The sequence below is a fragment of the Callithrix jacchus genome, chromosome 4, assembly GCF_049354715.1.
Source record: "Callithrix jacchus isolate 240 chromosome 4, calJac240_pri, whole genome shotgun sequence".
Taxonomy (NCBI): domain Eukaryota; kingdom Metazoa; phylum Chordata; class Mammalia; order Primates; family Cebidae; genus Callithrix; species Callithrix jacchus.
The window spans coordinates 104,923,768-104,946,604 of NC_133505.1; the positions used below are offsets into that span (position 1 = coordinate 104,923,768).

The 22,837-nt window shown below is 35.0% G+C and overlaps 1 protein-coding gene across 5 annotated transcripts in view; it reads right to left on the reverse strand.

The window, feature by feature from the left end:
- FBXL4 (F-box and leucine rich repeat protein 4) overlaps positions 1-22,837 on the reverse strand; it is a 67,886-nt gene that overhangs the window by 18,658 nt on the left and 26,391 nt on the right. For all 5 annotated transcript variants that reach the window (XM_078370734.1, XM_078370735.1, XM_035296367.3 and 2 more), the window contains 3 exons: positions 17,554-17,899; positions 13,149-13,393; positions 6,529-6,742 (listed from right to left, as the gene is read on the reverse strand). In XM_078370734.1, coding sequence (XP_078226860.1) covers positions 6,529-6,742; positions 13,149-13,393; positions 17,554-17,899 — 805 coding nt within the window. The remainder of the gene's footprint in view (positions 1-6,528; positions 6,743-13,148; positions 13,394-17,553; positions 17,900-22,837) is intronic.

Below are 22,837 nucleotides of genomic sequence, written 5' to 3' on the forward strand. Positions count from 1 at the left end.
TTAAATCACACTATTGCAAAAGACAGTTATCTTTTGTAGGAAAGCCCAGCTGCTTTCATCAACAGGCAGGGTGGTGTGCAATTTTACTTATATATATGCTATGCCAAATAAACCGGCACAGAAAGAAAAAAATATGAGAGTGTTAATATCCTATAGAAGTAAAGATCAACTTCTTTTGTTGTCTTCTAGTTCATGAAGATAAAAGCAGAGGGGTCCTTGAAACGGTTGACACAGCAGAGTAGGCCAAGTAAACAGATGCTGAACCCTACTTATGGATTACTGTCATACACTAGTCCCCCACAATACCTATAATCAGTTTTTTCACTTCTTCAGATTCTCTCAATTTATGCTCTATCATTCTTGAAGTGAGGCAATCAAAACTGGATGCAGGTGTTCCATTTATAACTCCAACTTTTAAAAAACACTCCTGGTTTTCCAGTCTGCTGCTAAGCAACAGAATAACATTCTTACTGAGCTACCTGTCATGCCCCCCTCTCTCCCCTGATTCCAGATTTTTTTTTCCCCCCAAACAGAGAAAAGGTAAACAGGCTCAAACTTCTAACAGTAGTCCAGATTGTTTTAGTACATGTGTGGGACTTATCTTAAAGACACTCTCATGCCCTATGTTAAGAAGTTATTCTTATGCTATCCTATACAAGGTATATTTGTTTTCTAGGCTGCTATAACAAAGTATCCTAGACTAGGTAGTTTAACCATCAGAAATTTACTTGCTCACAATTGTGTAGGCTAGAAATCTGAGATCTAGGTGTCAGCAGAGTTGGTTTCTTCTAAGACTTCTCTTATTGGCTTCTTCCATTGTCTTCACATGGTCTTACGCGTGTGTGTGTGTGTGTGTGTGTGTGTGTGTGTATGTGACCTAATCTCCTCTTCCAGGACACCAGTCACAGTGGATTAGGCTCTACCCTAATGGCCTCATTTAACCTTCATTACCTCTTTAAAAGCCTTTAAAAACCCAATCTCCAAATACAGACAAATTCTTAGGCACTGGGGGGTAGGACTTCAACATATGAATTTTGGGAAGATACAATTCAACCCATAACACAAGTATTTAAAAGTACATTATAGATAGATGCCCTTTTAGGACAAATTATTTCTTTCAGTTATAATGCCACAGGAATAAAGGGTTATTACATTTTCAACTTATTTTCAAATGGTTCAATAAAACAATTACAAAGATAGTAGGGGAACCTGGGTGAAAGTACACAAGAAATCACTTTTTTTTTTGCAACTTCTCTGTAAGTCTGAAATTATTTCAAAATAAAAGTTTTTTTTCAGGTATTTAGAAGTCTATTTAATGAGTCAAATTTATTTTTGAGACAGGGTCTTGTACTGTCACTCAGGCTGGAGTGCAGTGGCACAATCACAGCTCACTGCAGCCTCGACTTCCTGGGCTCAAGCAATCCTCCCTCCTCAGTCTCCTGAGTGGTACTACAGGGGCGTGTCCAGCTAATTTCTGTAGAGATGTGGGTCTTGCTATGTTGCCCAGGCTGGTCTTGAGCTCCTGATCTCAAGTGATCCTTCTGCCTCAGCCTCCCAAAGTGCCGGGATTTCAGGCATGAGCCCCTGAGCCCAGCTGAATGAGCCAGATTTTTATAGCTCTACTTTCACAAAAATACATCATATTGCAATCAATATTTATTGCAATAAATTTTGTGAAAGCTCCACTTTCACAAAAATACATCATCATATTGCAATCAATATTTATCATACATAATAAGAATCTTATGAATAGAGAAGAACCAAAAAGACTGAATCTAAGTCCTTCTAATCATTATAATACCTAACACAGTGAATATTTCCATGCTATGGATGCAGAAGAAACCAAGCACAACTAAAGTATCTTTCCTGTCTCAACTGCCATCTTTTGCATAACGTCCTATCTATTCAACTCTAAAAGATCCACCAAATTCAGTAGGGGAAAAAAATACCCTATTTGCCAACCCATTTCACTAGAATTCTGGGATCACACAGTAAACAGGGCATAAATCTCAGCTCAAGGGTAACTTCTTCTAAAAAGGTTTCCCAACACAGATCATTCTTCAACTAAGAACAAGCCTGTGACAGTGCTAGCATGTAATTGGGTTTACTATATACCCATCCACTCTGTCTTTTATTCATATAATGGCATCTTGTTCTTTACTAGGCATGTATTTAATGTTCTGCATCAATGAAATTCAACAAATATATGCCCTGACTTTGCACATAGCTTACTTAGTGAATTTTCTTTGCTGAATTTATAAGACATTTGTTATTTCTCTGATGAAGTTATTTTTCACTGTAATCCTAAACACATCTAAAGAAAGAAGAAGATCTCATGAAATAAACTAAGAAACCAAGTTGAACTATATTTTGCCCTCTTATAAGGCTAAAAATTCTAAACAACCACCAGGGAGGGACCAATCAGCATACAAGACAATTATGACCCTGCCACAGTTCCATTCTCCTGAGGTCTCATTCTTACTGAGTCATCAGGCCTGCTGCATGCCTGGCTATGGCTAACCACTTAAGAACACATCACCTAGCCATCAATAACACATCATTTTACATGTCAAAATTATTTTGAGGATTATCTATCTCAATGCTGCTCTCCATTATAGTATAAAATTGAGAATATGCCTATATAAACTATTTACTTAAAGCAGTTAATTACGTATTGATTCTACAAACTTTCACTTAAATGTTTCTAAATGTAATTTGAATAACAAATTGTGATTTATAAATTCAAAACAACTAAGACTTCAAACTAAGCTAGTAAAAAGACAAAAATTCCATTTTCCTGCATATTTATAAACTATAAACTTAATAGTTTGTATTATAACATAAATTATAATGCTGTTTATGTTAGTTACTATATTTCCTTACCAACTACAAATTAGAAATAAGAATAAGTAGTAAAGAAAATCCTTGTTTTAGATGCAAACAGCCAAGCTCTTAGAATAACTACTATTCTATGCTTTTATATATCTTATGATTTTTAACTACAACAAGATCTGACTTCAAATCCTGACTCTATTGCTTGTGCAATAGAGTGGGCAATTTATTAATCTTTTGAGACCATAATTTAATTATGTGTAAAAATGAGAATTCGACCAATCCTATTCAGACAGGTATAAAGAATTAAATAATAATGCAAAATGTCTAGGACAGTCAACAGAATATATTCAGTAAGTCTTCCCAAACTTTGGGACTAAATTCCAGGTCTCTAAAATCCTCAAAAACTTTATTCACTATGCATATGGACTTAAGTCTCATAAAATAGCATAAATATATTAATGTAAATTATGTACAGGCACACAAAATATAACTGTATTTTATCATATATATGTAAACTGGTCTCTGAGGTTACTATGCCATAATACAGTCCATATTTTGTAATACTAATTTTTTCTTATTTTAGAATTTTGTAGGGCTCAGAAAAACAGGGTTAAAGTGGTACTGGATAATTTGTAGCCCTTTTAAAACAAAATAACCTCTCCCAGAAAACCTAAAATTTTTATCTTCTTTTTCTTCTCATATATTTCCTTAGAGCAACCAGAGGCATTTGAAACCAATTACTGCTCATTCTTTTCAAAACAGACTCTAGAATATGAGAATATACTGCTAGTGACTATGTGGAAGGTTTAAAGAGAGACCAGTCTCCTACATCTTGTCTTCTCATTCTGTTTGCTCTCGTCCACCAGCATCATTAGGTGCAAAATTAAAGGGGTGTATGTATCAAAGGAAGGAGGAGGTAACATCATGCTTTGCTTAAGTGACAATCGAGGTGTTTACAGATTGATATGAATACCAGTGCTATAGCTTCCGTTTGTTTTAAAAGAAACCAGCTGATTATTTTGCCATCTCTCCTTTTTCTGATTTAGTTAGTGCCCATGTGGATCTGATGTAGATCCCAAGAATGAAGAGATAATAACAGAAGTGAGTGAAGTATTGGTAGAAAGCAATGAGTTGGGAAGCATTAAACACTGCCTGGGTAAGATTTTCTGAATTCCAAATTTGCAAATGATATCACTAAAATAATAGCATCTTTAATTTTATTATAAGTCAATTTTATTATAAGATCAATGAAAACTCAATTTTATAATTTTTTCCGCATATTCGATGTCAGAAAAATTGTGTAGTATTTATGTGACTTTTATGGTACTTTAGCAGGTGGGCCAATAAAAAAATTTAATAGGGAGTAACAGAGGGCACAACCTAAATTTTATTTAATACATTCATAAAATGATTTTACATGTGAATTTAAGTAACTGATGGAAAGTAGAGCTTACGTTATCTAGACTTAGGTATACATGTATAAATTTCCACTCTTGAGATATGAAATCTTCTTAATCCTCATAATTCACACTTTAAAAATTTAATAATATCTATCAGTCTCTTCAGACAAATTTAAGAAAACTAGACTATTTAATAATTCTCTGACACTTAGATGACATTACTATGTAACATTTCAAAAACATCTCATGGGATATATTTTACAAGTCACCATAGATATAAGATGCCTAGCAAGTTAATTTTTTTTGGCTTTACCCTATTTTTCTTCTCAAAGGCTCATTTAATAATTATGTATACTATATTTCTTACTAAACAATCAGAAAATTTTAAATGAGGCATTTAAATCCTCCTTGCTCAGAGGATTTCAGTTTATAGTACACAGGCCCATAAAATAGTAAATATTCCAATAAAAAGCAGGCATCGTATAATTTCAGAATCAACAGTCTACCCAAAATAAGATAGGTAACAATTTTAAACCCACACAAATGGGGAGTCATTTCAACACAGACCAATAAAAACACAGGCTAATATCATCTAGCATTCAGGGACAATAATTCTTTCATTTTACAAATAAAAAATCTGTGAATCTGAGACAATGTCTTAACCTAGATTTCCAAGCTTATCGCTGACATGGCTAGAACTAGAATTAAAGCCTTCTCTCCACCCTGCCAGGTCACCTGTTAAAGTCTAGCTAAACATTTTGCCCCAAATTGAGAATAATGCCTTCTTAGTTCATTTGGTGTTGCTATAACAAAATACCTGAGGCTGGGTAGCTCATATAGAAAAAGAGTTTATTTAGCTCACAGGTATGTAGGCTGGGAAATTCAAGGGGCATGGCACTGTCATCTACTCGGCTTCTGATAAAGGCTTTTTCCTGCTGTGTCTTAACATGGCAGAAAGTCAAAGACAAAGCAGACAGTGCAAAGAGGCCAAACACAAAGGGCATCCTCAACTTACAACAACCTATTCCCTTAGGAACCAAACCATTCCCACCAGAATTAATCCAGTCTCACAAGTCACTGGTCTATCATTTTGGAAAAGTAATTTGGTTATCTTTATTCACTTCCTTAACAAATATTTATTGAATGGCCAATCTTCACCAAGTACTATTCTAGATTCTGGAAACATGGCAATGAAAAAGACCAACAAGGCTTCTACCCTTATATCCTAATGTGAGAAGACAGAAAATAAGCAAGAAAACAAATATCCTTTCAGAGAGTGATAAGGATGTTAAAAAGGAAATAAAACTGGGTGATATGAAGAAAGCAAACTAGAAAGGGAACTACATTTTTTCAGTGTCCAGGAAGCCATCTCTAAAAAAATATGCCAGTTGAACACTGAGCTGAAAAAAGGGCAGCCATAATGAGCTAGACAAACATTCCAGACAGGCAAAACAAAAGAGCAAAAGTCCTGGGCTTGGACCAGGTCAGAACATTCAAGGAATAGAAAAGAAGGCAAATATGCATGGAGCAGACAAAGCAAGTATATGACAAACTGATTGTGTACTACAGGGGCACAGGCACATACTCTTTAACCTAGCAACACCACCTCTAGGACTCTAATCAACAGCAGTAATAGTAAGTATGTGTAAAACTATGCACAGATGAATGTTAGTGCTAGGTAGTTTGTAAAAGGAAAACAACTGAAAAAACTAAATGTTGATTATTTGGAGAATGTCATACAGATTATGTTATAACACACACTGTTGAGTAAAAGAGTTAGATAATATATGCACTGACCTGGAAAGATGCCCTAGAGATATTATCTGAAAAAGCAAGTAGACTAATATATATGACATGATTCCATTTTTTTTAATGAGACTTATTAACTACCATATTACAAGGTTTAACCCCCGAGTCTGGTCCAGGATAAATACCACTTTGCTTCCTCCCCCTCCAAGCAAATGTCCTCTTTCATTCTATGCTCCTACCTTTCTCTAATTCATTCCCTGACAGCATTTTGGCTTACCTCAGCCAGCTGCTTATTTCTTTTCCTGGGAACATAAATAGCACCAAAAAAATTTTAAGAGCACAGGGAAAAACATTTCCTTATAAATTAAAAATATATTAGTCTCTAAATAACTTTACAATGACTGAATCAGCTCTAATGATTTTAGAGTAGTCATATGGCATCATAAACTTGATTTAAAAATAAAAAACAAATTATGAGCAATTAAAACTAAATATTCAGTTGGTTATTATACTAGCAATGATGAATATTATGAATTATTCTTACCTCTACTTTTGTTCGATAGAGAACAAGTCGTTTAAGGCTGCATAACTTGGAAATGTGGTTGAAAGCTTGAGGTGGTAGCTTGTCACAGGAGGAGAGATTTAAGGCCTGTAAATTTGGACACATCTCAGAAATAACTTCTAAACAAGTTTCATTAAGAAAGTGGCTGCAAGACAATTCAAGTCGTACTAATTCAGATCCACAAACCTTCAGAAACCTGCAAAAAATAACATTATGTGTAAATTTTATAAAACTAAAATATATTTTTGCAAGAACTTTGGAATTTTAGCAACTCTAAGAAGACACATTTAAAAGAATAGATTTCTACTAGGGAAAATAAAAAAAATTGTTTTGCTTAAATTCTTATTCACTGCATACTAAAATATGAATGGTTAGGCTAAAAAAATCAACTTGAAAGGATAAAATGAATTCACACCAGACGTAAAGTCAGCTAAATAATGTTAAATGTTAAATAGATTATGTTATAACATATACTAGACGGTAAAAGAGTTAGATAATATATGCACTGACCTGGAAAGATGTCCTAGAGATATTAAGCGAAAAAGAAAGTAGACTAATATAAATGTGACACGATTCCATTTTGTGGAAAATTAAGAAAATAGATGTGTTTTTCCTACTTACTTATAATTCACATCCAAGCTGGTAAAGCCAAAAAAAAGGTAAAACATAATAAAACTCTAAACTCTGGAAGGTATTTCCCCTCAACAGTACCTATCCAGTACTGGATAATATATTTTGAACACTGCACACAAAAGTGCAAAAGTGGCAACTTTAATTAAATAACCTCAAAACAAATCAGACTAGACTTCTCTCAACTCAGAAAATGTCTAAGTGGGTTTAACTACAACACTGTTAGGATATGGTCCTTGCAGCTGTTATTTAGCAGCTGGACTGCTTGATGTTGAAATTATCACAAAATAGACAATTGCAGCTTCACAGAAAATATATAAAAATAATCCAAAGGGAAGGTCACAAAATGCTTTATCAGAGTAGTTATCACAATATTTATCTCAGTTATATTACAATTGGAAAAACAGTCCTGTCCATGATCATCCTCTGAAAACAATCTAAAAGTAAACATGAATGTAGGAGTATTTGAATCCATGAAACTTTATCAACTAACCCTCTTAACAGTGCACCAATTATGCCTGTCCAGGTCTCTTGACATAATCTTCCCACCAGTGTCACATCAGTGATACACTGTTAGTCAATTTATGCCACATTTTTTTTTCTAAACAATTTAATGAGCTTACAAGTATACATACAAAATAAAATTGACTAAATTAGATTACTTGTGTAAATAAAGAAAGTAACACTGGTCAAAAGATGGGTTTTTTGCATTGTTGTAGTAGTTCCTAGCAGAGACCTTGGAAAAGGCATTTACTCAAGTCTTAGCATTTCCTCAGCTTTAAATGCAGACTTGAAGTATGTAATAACATTTACCACACTGCCTTGTGGGACAGAAGCTGAAACACTATGTAAATGCAGTTTTTAAAGGTCAAAGCACCCCACAAACATTAAGTATAGGTTAAATCTTGGCCAATTCACATTTAAACAACAAAAAATTCAGTTGCTGCAACTTTAAATACTGTAAATAACTCCGTAACCCACACATCTTATTTACACCTGAACATCCATTTATTCTAAATCCAAACTTGAATATTTTATTTGTGACATTTCATACAATTGCACACTCCTTCCTTAAAACTCTGACACTCCTCACATAACTCCCTCTTGGATCTCCTCCAAACTCTCTCGCTACTGCTTCCTTTGCTAGCTGTATTAGCTAAACTGCAGTCCGCATGAAGCACATTCATGCATTCATTTATTCAGCAAATACGCACTGAGCTTTGACTATCCAGGCCATAGTCCAGGCACTGGGGAGACAGCAGTGGACAAAACAAAATCCTGCTCTCCTGAACCTTACTTAGGTTTTGAAGAGAGGAGAGGATGATAACCAAATGAGTAAAGTAAACAGCAAATTTGTGAAAAGTGCTCAGGAGAAAATAAAAGCAGGGAAGGGCAACAGAAAGTGTCAAAGATAGAGAGAGTAGTCAGAGAACCTTCAGAGAGGTGGTGAGTAAAACCCTGAAGGAAGCGAGAGGGTGAGCAAAGCAGGTATCTGGAAGAAGAGCATTCTATGCAATGGGAAGGGTAGTCCAGGGCAGGATAACAAGCACAGTGAAGAACAGTGAGACGGGGAATGCAAGTGGCACAAAATAATGGGGAGATGAGTAGATCAGAGAGGTGAGGGACAGTTCACATAGTATGTAACACTGTAAAGACTCTGGCTTTATATCAGAAAACAAACTGTTAACAAACAAGAGGAAACTTTCCAAGTTGATTTAATGAATGGTAGAATTTGAAAGCACAATAAGATACTGACTATACCTATACTACCTTCCTACTTTCTTTCTTTCTTTCTTTCTTTCTCTCTCTCTCTCTCTCTCATCCCATATTGCATATTTTCACTCTGAGCAGCTTATTTAACATCCTCATATTACTGCTACTTAAATTTTCAAAATGTATACTACCTATTTTTTCATATCTACATCCCAAGAGGGAAGAGACAGACTCAATTAGCTGAACACAGCTCTTAGTTCTTTCCTTAGTGCTCCTTATGTAGGTTTTATTTTAATGCATAATTACATATATATTTATTCACCTCAACTGTGCCACTGATCATTTGAAAGGAGAACTCAGCTTGTTTAATTCTTGCAGTCAATTCATACATGGTGAAAGCTCAGAAAGTATTTTTTTATACTGAAGGTTTTATGAGACGACCTAAGTTCAGATAAACAATCCCAAACTAGGTCTCCTGCTATGAGAAAAGAAATCTCTGAAGAGAAAAATAAATTGCTCATCATTATGAGGTGAATTAATTTGTCCCGAATAATACAAGTACATCAGAAGTAATTTACTAAATGGTAACTTGCACCATAAAATAATTAAGATCACATAAATGAATGATTTGAGCTTAGGTATCACAAAATAAAAGGTACTAATCCTCACGACTTGAAGTATAAAAGGTAAGAGAAGAATTAGATATAAATATCTATGACTTCTGATCCCTAATCTCATGGTTTTTCAGCTGACCCTCAGAGTTTTCTAAAACAAAATATTTAAGATAATTTTAATTTCAAATAACTTGGAATATTATTTAATATGGCTGATACAAAATAAAACCACCAAAAACAAAACTTCCAGCTTAACTGTGTATGGGTACTATCAAGCAATGATAGAAACAAGGGAAATCTTAAACTGGTCTGCTTTCTAGAGTTGACAATCTAAGTCGCAATGGCATAAAATATAGGCAGGCGACTGAATAAATATATTAGTGAGAAATAATCTCTTTATACCATAAAATATGGTTCTATGTCAAAATAGCTAATAAAGTTCTTGAATCTAGAAAGCATCCAAGATGTTTCCCAAAGGAGTGAATATAAACTACTGAGAACGAGTAACAGGGGTTCAGGGTAAAAACCCACACACAATTGAGGGGGAGATAAAGGTGATTCAGCAACTATTTAAAGGAAAAATGGCAGAAAAAAAAACGAACCTAAGGCTTTTTGAACAGAATGATACCATTAAGTTCTATTAAGTTCTAAAGCATAAACAGGCAGGGAGGCAAAGGAATATCTAAGACTTCAGGGAACCATATTAGAAAAGTGGAATTATAATAGATGTGATTTTAATGAGTAATGTTATGCATGACAGTACTCAAAGTAGCAAATCACAAATCTGTAGAACAGGATTTTAAGAACTTAAAGAGTTTTAAGTTGTCTTTATTCCAATGTAACCTATTTCTCTGCTATTCTGAATAATACAAATTACTAGAAAGTTCTTTAAAATCCAGTTAAACATTTCAAACTTGTGAGATAAAGCTTTTAAGGAACAAAAATAAACTGCATCAAACTTTTTCCCAAAGATGTGTTCAAAAAGCAGCTCATCACCACTGGTATCTGGTTTTCAAATGTGTTTTTCTTCTTTAAAGTATTACAAATAAGTATTTTTCACAGTAATGAGCATAAACAGACCATACTTATTCAAAGATTATTCATTAATAATCAAGCCATGCATATTTATTGTTTATTCTGGGAATGCTGCCTACAAGCCATAATAACTATCAATTCAGCAGTCAAGTCATGAGGCCCAACAGTAATCAGTAGGCAAAACTCCAACATGCCCCGCCCAAGAAAAGGTTCTGTCTCCATTACTTTAATCTTAATGGGAATAGTGACTACACTTAAAGAAATGCCATCAAGATGTATGATTTTACTGGCTGAAATACTACAGTAAAATATGAGAACTTAAACTTATGTATGGCTTTTTCTGATTATTCAAACAGCTCTACTGCAACTACCCTGGGTGAATTGAAAATGGAAGATAAATTGCGGGTTAGAAAGTAGATAGAAACTCTAACTTTCCAAAAAATCTTTATCCATTACTAGTCTAAAAATATTTTAAATAGCATGGCTAAGTTTTCCTCTTACATGTGATGTTTCTTCTTATGTGCCAGAAGAAACTACATAAAGAAAGTTTTAAAAATTGATTTAATATTAGCTTTACATTTTACTCATTATTATCACGGTCACATGCAGCACGTTGCCAGCGAAGCTGGACTTCAGCCATTCACAACCAATGTTTTCTTTAACCACTGTCCTTAGTGACTACCCTGTTATTCTGTTTATAAAAACATATAACAGATATGTTTATCTTAATATCTCTGTCTTCTCTGTAGCCTGAAGGCAGGAACTATATTATATACATCATATGTCTCTTTATGTGATCAACAACACCCACTACAATGCCTTGCACACAAAGGGTGAAAACATTTAATAAATTCTTGCTAGTGGACAACACTGGGAAAGAGCTATGAGGGTGATTAAAATACCCTAAAGGTTTATATAATGTAAAATAATGCTTACTGACACCACTTGTTCTATCTGCTCTCATATTCAGTTAGTCTTGGTTTACGAAAATGTATGCACTAAATATTCACAACCTTCATTAGCTTCAATTCTTTCTTGGTCCTATTAGCAAAGAAATGAATTTGAAATGTGTGCATTTGGGACAAGGGGAAGTGGAAAGGACTAAACTGTATTTCACTAGACAGCTGTCAAATATCTAGCAACAAACCCATTCTCCTGGTTCAATTTCTGGCAGAAAAGAAACTCAGTGCATCCATGGTTTCAACATGTGTTACTAGCCATTACTGCCTGGTTTTTCACTTTGATGCATAAACTATCAAGGTTAGTATTTTGAATACATTGTTACTATTTCAAACATCATGACTTCATTTAAATCTAACGATATCAAATCTTTATTTCTGGAACTGCATCTTTATTTTTATAATCTCAGTTAAGAGGAAACAAGGTTCCACATACAAATTTCTAATTCATAAACCATTGTTCAAGAACATATTCACTGGGGATACATGTAGGGATTGCTATAGTTCATTTTTCATTTTTAAAAACAGAATACAGGAGTACTCATTAATTAAAAATAACAAAATTTCTCTAAAGCTTCTATGCCTTCATTATTTCATGTCATGAAAACACAGGGATTATATGTAACACCCAATGAGAAAAACCATGATCAAGGTTAAGAGAAAAACACCTGTTTGTATCATAAGAAAAATTACTATGGCATTACTAAATGAATATGCACTTGTGCAAGCTTTCAAATGCTTAACAGGTGACATTTAATAGTAAGGAAACTAAATGCTTAAATAGAAAGGAGCAGAAACACCTGGGCAGGTCTGCAAGCGTGGTCGTCTATTTAGCATGCAATTGCATTTTCAACATAATTAGTTTAAACGAGCTTCTAAATTTGGGTGATGTATTGCACATGTAATTAAGATTTAATTAAAAATGTTCTATAATAAATTGTTTTCCATTTCTGACAAATCACATTAGAGAGGTAGATTTTGATTTGGAAATAGTTTTTAAAATGTGTTAATCATCTGTGCTGAAAATATGAAAGAAGAAATGAGAGCTCTGTTTAAAGTTACTCGGGATTTAAAAAACATAAAGTAGCCGGGCGCAGTGGCTCACGCCTGTAATCCCAGCACTATGGGAGGCCGGGCGGGTGGATCACGAGGTCAAGAGATCGAGACCATCCTGGTCAACATGATGAAACCCCGTCTCTACTAAAAATACAAAAAAATTAGCTGGGCATGGTGGCACATGCCTGTAATCCCAGCTACTCAGGAGGCTGAGGCAGGAGAATTGCCTGAACCCAGAGGAGGCGGAGGTTGCAGTGAGCCGAGATCTACCATTGCACTCCAGCCTGGGTAAAAAGAGTGAAACTCTGTCTCAAAATAAATAAAATTTAAAAAGTAAAGTAAATAAAGTAAAGGGTATAGTTTTCCTTCATATTAATATAAAATTTAGCTGAAGAGGATGGTAAAAACTCATTTTTTATAAGCAGCAGCATTCTAAACATAATGACACACAAAATGCGTTTCCTTTTTATTTCTGTAAGGTACATATTGTATAATTTCACATTTTTATTATAAAAACCACTACATAGTAAGTATAGCCTGCTGCTGGGGGGGCGGGGAACAAAAACAAAAAGCTTCATCAAGGCTTTGCACTAACCTGCTAAATCCTGTAACAGAGATGAAGCCTCTATTGCCAGTCCAAGATAAATTAAGCCACTGGACCAGAGTGCATCGAGCCTGGAGAAATTCCAGAGAGGTGTCATTTAGTTTTGCCCAGTATGGTTGCAGATTGAGGTGGATGTATTGTAGAGGATCACAGCAATGCTGGCTCAGTAGTTTGCAAGTCTGTGCTAATCTACACAGGTCTGGTAGTGTAAGATGATTCAGAATCAGTTGAATAAGCTAAATAAGACAGAGAAACCAAGATCGTCAAGAGTGAAAAGCAGTGATCTAATAAGGAATAAAAGTGCCATACATTTTATAACCATATTTTCAAATGGTAAATAAAACATTCAACAGAATTATCCAAATGAGAAGAAATCATATGTATATTTGACTATAGTCCATTTCAAGATTGTTCAAAGTATACTCAGCTCATATTGCCTACTCATTTTCTTATAGGCAAAGATACATTTTGGTAATCTATTGAATAATACAATTTGTCATACTCAACATTTACTGAACAGCTACTACTTGCCAGACACCAGGGACGGAAAAGAAAGAGTGCCCATTCTCAGAGTGCTTACAGTACAGTGGGGATTGGTAAGGACAATGATATGTGTTAACAGCTTTGACAAAAAGAAACAAAGAATGCTATGAAAGCCCAACGCAAGACACAAGCCTGGCTCCAAAGTGAAAGTGTACCTGTGCCAGGAATACTCAGCTCTAATGGGTCAGGGGCAAACTAGGTGAAAAGAGAGTATAGGTAAAGACTGTGTCACAAAAGCCTCACAGAGAAGCTTGGATTTATTCTGAAAGCAATGAGGAGTCCTGAAGGATTTTAAACTAAGGAGGAACATGGTCAGATTTGCATTTCAGACAGATCACTGCAGGGGGTGCTACTGGTAGCAAGGAGGCAGGAAGAGCCACGGGACTAATGCAGAATTCTAGGAAACAGAATAAGGGGTCTGCTTAAGGCAGCTGGCGGTGATGATGGAGCAGCAAACAGATAGAAGAATTATTAAGAAGGCCTAATTAAACAGATTGTTATCTCTAATTAAAATTTTCTTCTTGAACTAGTCCAAGATGTGTTTTTTTCTTAACAGTTGGGGCTTCTAAACTAGTTTCAAAGAACTACTACTTAAATAGCCTATTCTGAACTAAGAACTATAAAGAAAAAAATATTAAATATTTGCTAAACGTTAAAATCTTATTTAGATTAGAGAGGTTGTTTTCCTTCATTTAATGCAATGGTATTTATCTAGCTAAACTTTTTGTTTTGTAATTAACCTAAAAGCTCTTCTTCAATTTATTTTATTATCTAGACTCAGTATTAATTTCAGGTCAGAATTTCACTGTTTTAAGCCAGAATATCACAAAATGCAGAGTAACAACATGATCTTTCAAATAAGTTTAAAGAGGGTCAGCAGAATATCCCTTACTCCTGATGTTTCTTAGTAATTTTCTACCCACTGACTCTCCAACCTGCTCCTTGGCTATTCATTCCCACCTGCCCATGCTGTTGAGCTCAATCTCTCTCCCACATTGCAAAACCCCATTGCAGTGTTCCCTATACCTAGCACGATTGAGTAATTTTTCTCTAACAAATCTCATCATCCAGATACACCTGTTGACGTGTAAAATATTACACAGACAAAAAACAAAAATTTCAAACAAAAAGTAAACCCAAACCTTGAAGAAAGGACTAAAATGAAGTTTCTCCCTCTCTATGCTCAGTTCTAACCATCCCTCTCCCCGAAAATAAGCAATGTTAAACGTTTTTCTGATCTTTTCCAAATAAATGTGTATACAATTCTGTTCTTGCATCTGCACTAAAAGAATGATACTATCTACACCATTCAGCAACTTGCTTGTCTCATTTAATGAAATATCTTGTAGATCTTTCTATATTTGCACATACAGATCCAACTCCTTCCATTTCATAGAAGTGACAAAATTCAACTAGTTTCTCATTGATGTATTTCCTGCTTTTTTTCCTATTATAAATAATACTGCAATATCATTGTGTGTAATATATTATGCATGTATGTTCATCTTGGCAAACTTTGAAAATATATTCTTATAGTAAATTACATACATTTAAAAGTTTTGATGCAAGTGGAGAATTGCCATTCAGAATGTTCATATCAATTTATATATCCACAAAAACTTTATGAAAGTACCCTCCTTTTTTCTCTGAAAAAAAAAAAAAAAGGAAGAAAAGGTATGAAACTGCTTTTATTTTTCTTTTGTTTTTAACTACAGAAATAAAACAGTTTCCGAGGGGAGTTGTCAATACATTTCCTTCTTTCCTCTTGGCCTGTTCCTGGACTCTATCTGTTCCATTTATCTGTATGTTATTTCTCCCGTATCAATAGTCCTACAAGTAAAATAACTAAGTTTTTTAATTATATGTGTTGGAATACCATGGATTGTTTGGCTGCAAATGAGAATCAGGACTATTACCGCTCTATCACTCTTCTTTTCCAGAATTTTCCTATTTTCATATTTTTAGGGAAACTTTTCAATTAAAAAAATTGTTTGTATTTTAATTGAGATATCATTGAACACACTGATTAAGGTAAACTGATACTTTATTGTATTTTCCTACTTCAAGGTATGTTCTAATTTTTTAGCAAAAGTAAATTATCGACAAAGGCTAAAGTATCTGTGACTCCTCTCGACTAATCTGGCTGTATACTGGAGCACCCTGAAGACCACTGGCTGAAGGGATAAAATGCACATCTCTTGGTGAAACCCAGATAGCCCTCTATGGCACAGCAGAGAACACTCCACACTGCCAAAGACAGGGAGTCCCAATCACTGTCACCTACGTGCATGGAGCTGTAGGTGCACTGAGGCAGCCCTGAGCCTCCATCCAATTCCACTTCTTGCAGCTCTCCTATCAAATCCTATGTTTTGGCCACACTGAAACATTGGAGTTCCCAAACAAGTCACACAGTTTCACTTCTCATCTTTGTACCTTCTCTTCCCTTTGTCTAAAGTGTCTTCTGCCCTTCATTCGAATTATATGTGTCAAACATTTTATCAGGTCTGGATAAAATTCAATAAACTGTTTAAAATGTATTTGCTGAGTTTAAATTTCTATTTTACAGTTTTTGTAAGTGGGTAAGAATCAAAGCAGCGATTCCCTCTCCTCCAGATGAATTGCTCCTACTGCTGCCACAACAGACCCTCCTCAGAGCCCTGAGGAGCAACATTGTCAGTATCCTATGCTCCTCTCTTTCCCCAAACCCACCTTTCCCTTCATCTTTCCTCCTCCCAGTAAGGGCCAGATAGTCTTCTCCAATCTGTGAAGCTTCCTTTCCAGCACATGAGGTCTGGGGGGGATCCCGGTCCCATGGCTTAAAGACTGAATTACCTGAGGCACTCAAATTCATCTTTATGTGGCAACTTTAGCTACTTCACAAGACATACCATGGCATTTTAACTGTAATATGTTGGAGAGGCATTATGGTTACTATAAGACATTCAAGAGGCTGTCTTATTGTTTCATGAAAGTTAAGTTACTTGTGTTATTACCATGAAATCCAAAATACCCATCGATTTGGAAGCGGGATATCTAAGGTGGTTAAAATCTGAGTCTATAAAGTTTTCTTAAAAAGAAAATTGATTATACATTTTTAACCACACAGTAGTTTTCAGTGGGAGACAGAAATAAATGCTTGGCCCTACTCACACCGCCAGGAATATTTTGAAACTAGTAGGGAGAGATTTTGGTGTCACATGGCCCTGGAATGCTACTAGCATTTGACATCTGGGAGCCTGGGATGCTAAATATACCTTGGAAACACCCCAGTAGGGACACAGTGAAAACAAGACTGCAAACTAGACATACAAAAAAGTATGACTAATTCCAAGGTAAAAGTACTACCTGCCTAGACCAAAAATCACAGTTAGGAGAACGAAGAATAGAGTTAGTATAGAAAAAAAAAAAAGACACTTAGAGAAATTATGAATTAAATGGAATAAGCACTCACCTCAGTCTTATTAATAGTCTTATTTTAATAGCAAATCATCTTTAACATAACTAATATAAAGTTAAGCATGTATTGGCCATATTTAAACTGTGTAATACTAATTTAAGTAGAGCATTACTTATTACTGTTTTTTTGTACTTGGTTATTGTTAATTAGCAATATGAAAATATATACTTAATAGTTCATCTAGAAACACTAAAGTCAATCCAAAACAAAAGCAGTGAAATTATTTAAAACATGACTTTTTCTAGTTTTTCCAAAATTAAAATATACAACACATCAAATTATTTATACCTTACCAATGCTCAATTACCAATGCTGAGTAAACATTAATATCTAAAGATTAAAGATTAAAAATCTATAGTGTATATCCAATACTGCTGCTAAATATTTTTGGCTCACCTCATAAGGTAGTTTATCAAAATACCCATTATTTGGCCCTTCCCTGAGGACAGCACTGCTAAACTTTTTGTTAAGATTGTCCATTCCACAGCCATTCTTTTCTTCATAGGCATCATCTTCTATATCATTCATGTCAATAAGTGAAGTCTTGAGAGAAAGCACTGGCTTGTCCTTCACACCATGTAGCACAACTGCATCTAATTCAGTGTAATAATCCAGAAGAGAACTATTTACTTCCAGTCGTATAAGATTTGTGGGAAAATTTATCTGCTTAATACAAGGTTTAAACTGGCGAGCTTGGGAAGCATTCACCTTCGTAGGTCTCTCTGACCAAAGAATCTCCCATCTGCCAAAAAAAGAAACTTCCCTATAATACAGTTTAGAATGAGATCTACTGGTCCCTTAAGGTTACAGCCCCATGCCCAATATGTCACAGTGTGAAACAAAGTCATCAAAATAAATAGAATACAATGTAAGTATTGTTCCCAAAATATAAAAACTTGAAGAAACCAAATGCCATAGACCTTATTATTTATTTTTATAAGTCCCCAAACAGTCCTTTTTTGTACATTTCACATTGATCAGTTTAAAAACTGGAACATATAGAGGTATGAGAAGAACATTCAGTTTTACAAGGTAAGTAAACCCAAAGTAAGAATAAAACATACAAAGATAAAGCTCTCCTGTGTGCATGGCTTAAACCAACTGTGGAAACTCAACTGATCATTTTGCTTTAGCTTTTCCATTTCTGTCACTAACCTCATACAAACTACAAAGGTCTCCTGCTTCAGCTTTTCCATTTCTGTCACCAACCTCATACAAACTAAAAACTTTGTTATTATCTTTTTCTCTTAATCAAATAAGTTTCATCAAATTTTTAAAGAAATTTTCTTATATATGCCCTTCTCCTAAATGTCCATTTTTGCCATCTTTAAGTCATCCTTATATCCTCAGTATCTAGCAAATATCTAAACACATAAAAGGGGAATAACATTCCCCTATCCCTTCAAATGAACTCCTGCTTCTTAGCCACATTAATCATTATTTTCCATGCAATAAACTTATTTCTACCTTTGCTTGTGTGATCTTCCTCCCAATGAAATGCCCAACCTACTATTATCTGCCTATCTATTCTTCAAGGTCACACTTATAACCCATCTCCATATAAGTCTTCTTATACTATTTTCCAAAATTATTTAAAGGTTCTTCATAAACATAGTATCAACAGGTATTTAATATCTAAGTTAACTATTTCTCTAATATTGTTTCCTAGTAGAGGACAGAAAATTAGAAACATTAAAAAACACTTCAATTATCTTTCTCCATTCCTAGTTATTTACTTTAGCTAGTAAAATTTTTAATAAAGATTTTATATCAAAGAATAAGAATATTTTTAAGTTTCTCAATACACACTACAAACCACTTTCAAATAAGCTTATGCCAATAGTACATAAGAATAACCACTGAAAGCATTAAAAATAATCTCCAGTTTCATAGTGAGATATCTCCTCATGATGTAATTCATAATTCACTGATGACTAACATTTAAAATTTTTTAATTAATTTATTAATTATATGAGATTTTTTCCACCAATAAATTGTTCATTTATTTTCCTAGTCCAATGACCTACTGAAATCTAAGTAAAAACTAATAATGGCAAAACATACAGGAAACTGAAAGACAAAAGAATGAAATTTAAGGGAGAAATCAGAGCCAAAACTATCGAAGCAACAGCATATGGGTACTCCAACTGTTTTTAGGCCCAGAAGGGGCCAAAGAAAGCATATAACCACAATCTTGGAAGAATGGAGAGGGAAGTATGTACAAATTCTACCTTCAGTAATAAAAGCATTAAGCTGAAGCTCCATAGAAATTCTAATAATCATATCACCAAGGGAATCAGGAAACACAGAATAGGGAACTTTAACAGTAGGGACTTTTATTATAATTTCTGGAACCTTTAAAATTTTATATTTGTTATTTTTACTGATTCTCTTCTGAAGCATAGTAATAAATTCCATCAAATATAAAGAGTCTGTGAGTATTTATACTCAGAGGCAACATTAAAGTAGCAATGGAGAAATTAGTTACACTCTATAACCAATCTTGGAAGGCAGGGAAGGTTCCAAAAGATAGAACAGGCTGTGGCAGGTTTAATGAGGAAAGGGAAGCAGGCTGGTACCTTCTTCCAGTGACAAGGCAGAAAAACAAACCTGGATTGTCAACCTGAACCTAAGAAGTGCCCCTAGAGAATCCTTCTCAAATCACTTTATGAGACCAACATCATCCTGATAACAAAACCGGGCAGAGACTCAACAAGAAAAGAAAACTTCAGGCCAATATCCATGATAAACATAGAGGCAAAAGTCTTCAATAAAATACTGGCAAACTAATTGTAACAGCACATCAAAAAGCTTATCCAACACAATCAAGTAGGCTTCATCCCAGGGATGCAAGGCTGCTTCAACATAAGCAAGTCTATAAACGTAATTCACCACATAAACAGAACCAAAGACAAAAACCACATGATTATCTCAATAGATGCAGAGAAGGCCTTTGACAAAATTCAACAGCCTTTTATGCTAAAAACTCTCAATAAACTAGGTATTGAAGGAATATATCTCAAAACAATAAAAGCTATTTATGACAAACCTACAGCCAACATCATACTCAATGGGCAAAAACTAGAAGCATTACCTTTGAAATCTGGCACTAGACAAGAATGCCCTCTCTCACCACTCTGATTCAATACAGTATTGGAAGTTCCAGCCAAGGCAATCGGGCAAGAAAAAAAAATAAAGGGTATTCAGTTAGGAAAAGAGGAAGTCAAATTGCCTCTATTTGCAGACGATATGATTGTATATTTAGAAGACCCTATCATCTCAGTCCAAAATCCCCTGAAACTGATAAGCAACTTCAGCAAAGTCTCAGGATACAAAATCAATGTGCAGAAATCACAAGCATTCCTATACACCAATAACGGACTAACAGAGAGCCAAATCATGAGCAAACTCCCATTCACAATTGCTACAAAGAGAATAAAATAGCTAGGAATACAACTAACAAAGGATGTAAAGGACCTCTTCAAGGAGAACTACAAACCACTGCTCTAGAAAGTAACAGAGGACACAAACGGATGGAGAAGCATTCCATGTTCATGGTTAGGAAGAATCAATATCAAGAAAATGGCCATATTGCCCAAAGTAATTTATAGATTCAATTCTATCCCCATCAAGCTACCAATGACCTTCTTCACAGAACTGGAAAAAAAAAACACCTTAAATTTCATATGGAACCAAAAGAGAGCCCGCATAGCCAAGACAAGCCTAAGCAAAAAGAACAAAGCCAGAGGCATCACACTACCCGATTCCAAACTATACGACAAGGCTACAGTAATCAAAACAGCATGGTACTAGTACCAAAACAGAGATACAGACCAATGGAACAGAACAGAGGCCTCAGAGGCAACACCACACATTTACAACCATCTGATCTTTGACAAACCTCATAAAAACAAGCAATGAGGAAAGGATTCCCTGTTTAATAAATAGTGTTGGGAAAACTGGCTAGCAGTGTGCAGAAAGCAGAAACTGGACCCCTTCCTGACACCTTACACTAAAATTAACTCCAGATGGATTAAAGACTTAAACATAAAACCTAACACCATAAAAACCTTAGAAGAAAACCTAGGCAAAACCATTCAGGACATAGGCATAGGCAAGGACTTCATGACTAAAACACCAAAAGCAATGGTAACAAAAGCCAAAATAGACAAATGGGACCTAATTAAACTCCAGAGCTTCTGCACAGCAAAAGAAACAATCATTAGAGTAAACCAGCAAACAACAGAATGAGAAAAAATGTTTGCAATCTACCCAACTGACAAAGGGCTAATACCCAGAATCTGCAAAGAACTAAAACACATTTACAAGAAACAAACAAACAAACCCATTCAAAAGTGAGAGAAGGATATGAACAGACACTTTTCAAAAGAAGATATATATGAGGCCAACAAACATATGAAAAAATGCTCATCATCACTGGTCAGTAGAGAAATACAAATCAAAACTATATTGAGATATCATCTCACACAAGTTAGAACAGTAATCATTTAAAAAATCTAGAGACAACAGATGCTGGAGAGGATGTGGAGAAAGAGGAAAACTTTTACACTGTTCGTGGGAGTGTAAACTAGTTCAACCATTGTGGAAGACAGTGTGGCGCTTCCTCAAGGACCCAGAAACAGAAATTCCATTTGACCCAATCCCACTACGTGGTATACAACCAAAGGAATACAAATCATTCTATAATAAAGACACATGCACACATATGTCCATAGCAGCACTGTTTACAATAGCACCCCAAATGCCCAGTGACAACAGACAAAACAAGGAAAATGTGGCACATATACATGATGGAATACTATGCAATCATAAAAAATAATGAGTTTGTATCCTTTGTAGGGACATGGATGAATCTGGAAACCATAATCCTCAGCAAACTGACACAAGAACAGAAAATCTAACACCGCATGTTCTTTCTCATAGGCAGGTGATGAACAATGAGAACACATGGACACAGTCTGTTGGTGGGGGGGAAGGGAGGGAAAGCAGGGGGCTGGGGAGATCAGGGAGGGATAACATGGGGAGAAATGCCAGATATAGGTGATGGGGGGGATGGAGTCAGCAAACCACACTGCCATGTGTGTACCTATGCAACAATCCTGCATGATCTGCACATGTATCCCAAAACTTAAAGTACAATTAAAAAAAGAAAAAAAAAAAGTGTCCCTAGAGATTAGCTGCTAAAATCAAGGGTTCCTAACAAAGAAATTGATTTGAATACTCTAATGTAAATACCTGCAGTAAAACAGAGCTAGCCATATAGGTGCTGGGGAACAGAAGCATGAAACATCTAAAACAACGTTGGTGAAAAATGTATGCCTAATACTGGATAGTTTATTTCCAAGAATCACAGAGTAAACTGTACAATATATGAAGAAATTCAAATTTTGGTCTTACTCTTTTGTCCCTACTGCAAGTTGACACAAGACGATGCTGAAGGAACATCTCCAAGAAACAAGGACCACTCAAGACCTTGAGAAATAACCACCTACGCTGCTTCACAGCACATGTGAATTAAGCCAGCCTATTTTGTTGTTTAGTTTCAATAGGGAGTTTTGTGAGGCTTAAGAAAAAGACTGAAAACATAACATAGAAATAACCTCTGCCAGGTTCTTAGCAATAAATAAATATGCACACAATACAGGCTCTTCATGTATAA